Source organism: Nematolebias whitei, chromosome 21 (genome assembly GCF_014905685.2).
Source record: "Nematolebias whitei isolate Nwh7 chromosome 21, NemWhi1, whole genome shotgun sequence".
Classification (NCBI taxonomy): Eukaryota; Metazoa; Chordata; class Actinopteri; order Cyprinodontiformes; family Rivulidae; genus Nematolebias; species Nematolebias whitei.
The window spans coordinates 31,078,004-31,081,981 of NC_056518.1; the positions used below are offsets into that span (position 1 = coordinate 31,078,004).

Sequence of the window (3,978 nt, forward strand, 5' to 3'; positions counted from 1 at the left end):
CCTGGATCTGGTGGCAGCTTGTGGTTTCTGGTCCTGGTTTTGGTGGTAGCTTGTGGGTGTAGCGTTGAGTTGACCTCTTTGGTCAGTTCTGGGTTAAGTGTTGTTTGAAAGGCAGCTTCTCCACTCTTGACCCGTCCTCCCCTCCCCCCCAGCAGCCAGCCCTCCCCCAGCCCAACCCGGCTTGGCCCGGCCCAGTCTGCAGCTTGTAGTCCATAATCCTTTCTCTGGGCGGGGAGAATCAGCAGACAGACGGTGGCAGTCTGTGGAGGAGGGTCTCTGACGCTCTGTGTGTGTTGTGGTATGCAGGAGAACGAGGACTCCCTGGAGGACTGGGTTGAAAGCCTGACGGAGCTGAGCACCATGAAGGCGGATCTGACCCGGTACATCATCACAGACGACGTGCTGCTGCTGCAGGAGCAGGTGGAGCACCTGCACTGCCAGTGGGAGGAGCTCTGCTTCAAGGTGACCTGAGGGGGGAGGTGAGGGGCATTGTGGGAACAGATGGGAGGACAGATGTGTGATGCTTCAGGAGAAAGAGCGATTCTGTTCAAAACTTTTACATGAACGGAAAGCAAAAGTGCAAAAGTCCTGATTCAGTCTTCTACTCTTGGTGTTTGGTCTCCAGGCAGCCAAACAGAACTTTCTGCTGATTGTTAGTCATCTTTTTGAACAACACTTGTCTATAATTTCTTAAAGGTACAGTTGGTTCGATCACTTCCTGATACGAGCATAAAACGCCACCCGACTGAAGAGTTCTGCCTAAATCACCAAACTTTTAGCCAAGAGTCAACCTTCAGCTGCAGCTTTTTGGCTCTTGTTTTCAAGCTACTTGTCTCAAAAATCGTGTCTTTAGATGAATCTGCAAAACCTTTCAAACAGAACCCAGTTTGACTGCTGTATATTAGTTTTTAATTTAAATTTTCCCTAAAGATGAAATGCTACCAGGCAAAATCCTGACATTTGTTGGTGTTAGATGCTGCTTGTTGTTTAAAAACTGAGAAAAGTGTACAAAATATGAAGATCAGATCTAAAAATAAGCTGTTTAAAAGAGATGACTGAAAGAAACTGAAGAAGACAGTTATGTGGTCAGTCTAACTCAGTGGTGCCCAACACTGGTCCTTGAGGGACACCGTCCTTCATGTTTTACTTGTTTCCCTGATTTGACTCGCCTGATTTGAATGAATGGGTGATTAACGAGCTTCTGCAAAACTTGAGGAAGTAATTAAATAACTGAATCAGGCGTGTTGGAGCAGGAAACAACTGAAACATACATGATGGTGTTCCTCAGGGACTAGGGTTGGGAACCACTGGAAGTGGTGGGTTGCTTGCTGTACTTTTTTTCATGCAACCAAAAAAAATTAAACTTTTTAAAAAAAATTTTTTAATTGTTTTTGCCAAGGAGTTGTCAGACTAAATACATTTATACATTTTCTTTTTTGTTTCTATTTATACTGGATATAAACTTTTTCAGTAGATCTGTCTCTTTGTTGTCTGTTTGCGCTGCAACAGTCCAAACCAGAACAACGCTGTGATAGTTTTCAAGAGAACATTGGGATGGGAAGTCCATGTCTTCTAGAACCAGCCCCAAGTTTGAACCAAGTTTCTTCCGATCCTCTTTGTGTCAGGTGTCTCTGAGGAAACAGGAGATTGCAGACCGTCTCAACGCTTGGATCATCTTCAATGACAAGAACAAGGAGCTTTGTGATTGGCTCACACAGATGGAGAAGAAAGTGGAGCACAACTCTGAGCTGAACATCGAGGAGATGGTGGAAAAACTGAAGAAGGTGAGAATCTAAGAATAAGAACGCGTCACAGGAGGTGGACTAATGTGTCCTGGTATGGGACACCTGTCTGTATGATGAGACGGTTAACTGGTTAACTGCTCCACTTAACACTTCAACTAGTCCATCAGCAGCACATTCACCAGTCGCTGAATAACTCAAAGCCAGAAACTGTTAAGATGGGAGGGCTGTTGACTGCTACTGGTTAATTTGTCCAACACAGCTGTCTTCTAGTTTGGTCCATTTGTCTGACTAAAGCTGACTAGTTGAGGTGTTGTGCTACGAGTGCACCGCTTTGGCTGACCAGTGGAACTCCTACTCTGACTAGTTGGTATAAAAGTGTTACCAGTTGTTTGTGTAACTGTATTAACTGTTAATACCAGTTGGCATAAAAGGTCACTAGTATAAAATGTTACCAGTTGATGGTACAAAGTGTTACTAGTTGTGGGCATGCAATAGTTATTAGAATGAATGTTGGTTTAACTAGTGAAATGTACAGTTCTGTGCTTGAAGGGCATTTAATATGAAAATGAAACAATAAATACATAATTGACTTTCCATACTTAAATCTTGTTTTGTCACACCACAGTTCAGAGAAAAGATTCTACCTCTGTCCCAGTCATCAGGAAACCCAGAAATGTTTACATATTAAGTTTTAATGTATTTATTTAATTTTAATGAGCCAAGTTCACTGAACTGGTCTAAAATGATACTCCAGTTGTCATTCCTGTATTTGTTTATGTCTCGTGCAGCCAGGCTGGAATCAGTTAAAGGGGTTTTGATCAGTAGTTCAGGCTTTCTGATGGTCTTCCAGAGTTTTTATTTAGAATTTGGCTGGGTTTTTTTTTGTGTGTTTTTTAATTTTATGTCCAGTCATAGAAGCAAACATTCATCTATTGAGACATGATGTGCAGTGTGTTCTTTAAAAAAAATCTTGAGAGGACAAATGGGTCCATCCAGGCGTTAATGAGCCGTTTTACATCTCAATGATTCAAGCACAGCAGTGAAGGACGACTGGAAATCCTTCCAATGAAATCTGAAACAAAGTGATTTAAAGTTTGAATAATTTATTCCGTTTTTTTACTTGTGTCATAATTAGGACTGTATGGAGGAGATGAACCTGTTCAGTGAGAACAAGACCCACCTGAAACAGCTCGGGGAACAACTCATCACAGCCAGCAACAAGACCAAAGAAGCTGAGGTCAACGGCAAGCTGAAGGACGTCAACGACCGCTGGCAGCATCTGTTTGACCACATCGAGGCCAGGTAGGACCAGGCAGGGCCAGGCTGAGAGGATGGTGGAGGGTCAGGGTCTGCAGAGGTTGGATTGGATCAGATTCACCCTTTAGCTGATGTTTTTAAAGGTCGTCTTACAATCCACCTGAGACAGTAATGTTGGTTTGGCAGTGAACAGCTGGACACACAACTGAGATTTCTTTATGAAATTCTGGATTAGAATCACATTTTAAAGCTTTTCCTGCTCTTTACCCCAGAGTGCAGCAGTTTGCTCGCATGAGAGGAGCTCTGTGTCTCTGACCTTTTAAGCTTCATCACAACACCTTTGATAATGGGTGCTGCTAACTGGTGCTGCTCAATAACTACTTCATGTAGTGTTCACAAGTTTCATTCAAACAACCATAGATAGCATTTGCCATTTCTTACAAAGTGATCACCTTTTTGTGTGAGGCACATCGTTTTGTACCTAATGGTACAAAATGAAAAAAAAATGGTACTTGTACTGCAGATTGAGGACCACTGGTGGTACTTGTTCTGCAGATTGAGGACCACTGGTGGTACTTGTACTGCAGATTGATGACCACTGGTGATACCTGTACTGCAGATTGAGGACAACTGGTGACACCTGTACTGCAGACTGAGGACCACTGGTGGTACTTGTACTGCAGATTGAGGACCACTGGTGGTATCTGTACTGCAGATTGAGAACCACTGGTGGTACCTGTACTGCAGATTGATGACCACTGGTGATACCTGTACTGCAGATTGAGGACAACTGGTGATACCTGTACTACAGACTGAGGACCACTGGTGGTACTTGTACTGCAGATTGATGACCACTGGTGGTACCTGTACTACAGATTGAGGACAACTGGTGGTACCTGTACTTCAGATTGAGGACCACTGGTGGTATCTGAACTGCAGATTGAGAACCACTGGTGGTATCTGAACTGCAGATTGA

General features: G+C 43.4%; 1 protein-coding gene across 1 annotated transcript in view; it reads left to right on the top strand.

The window, feature by feature from the left end:
- Window positions 1-3,978, top strand: part of LOC119427239 (nesprin-2) — a 33,754-nt gene that overhangs the window by 1,678 nt on the left and 28,098 nt on the right. The window contains exons 3-5 of the mRNA XM_037694820.1: window positions 307-462; window positions 1,626-1,784; window positions 2,881-3,047. Of these exons, the coding sequence (XP_037550748.1) occupies window positions 307-462; window positions 1,626-1,784; window positions 2,881-3,047 (482 nt within the window). The remainder of the gene's footprint in view (window positions 1-306; window positions 463-1,625; window positions 1,785-2,880; window positions 3,048-3,978) is intronic.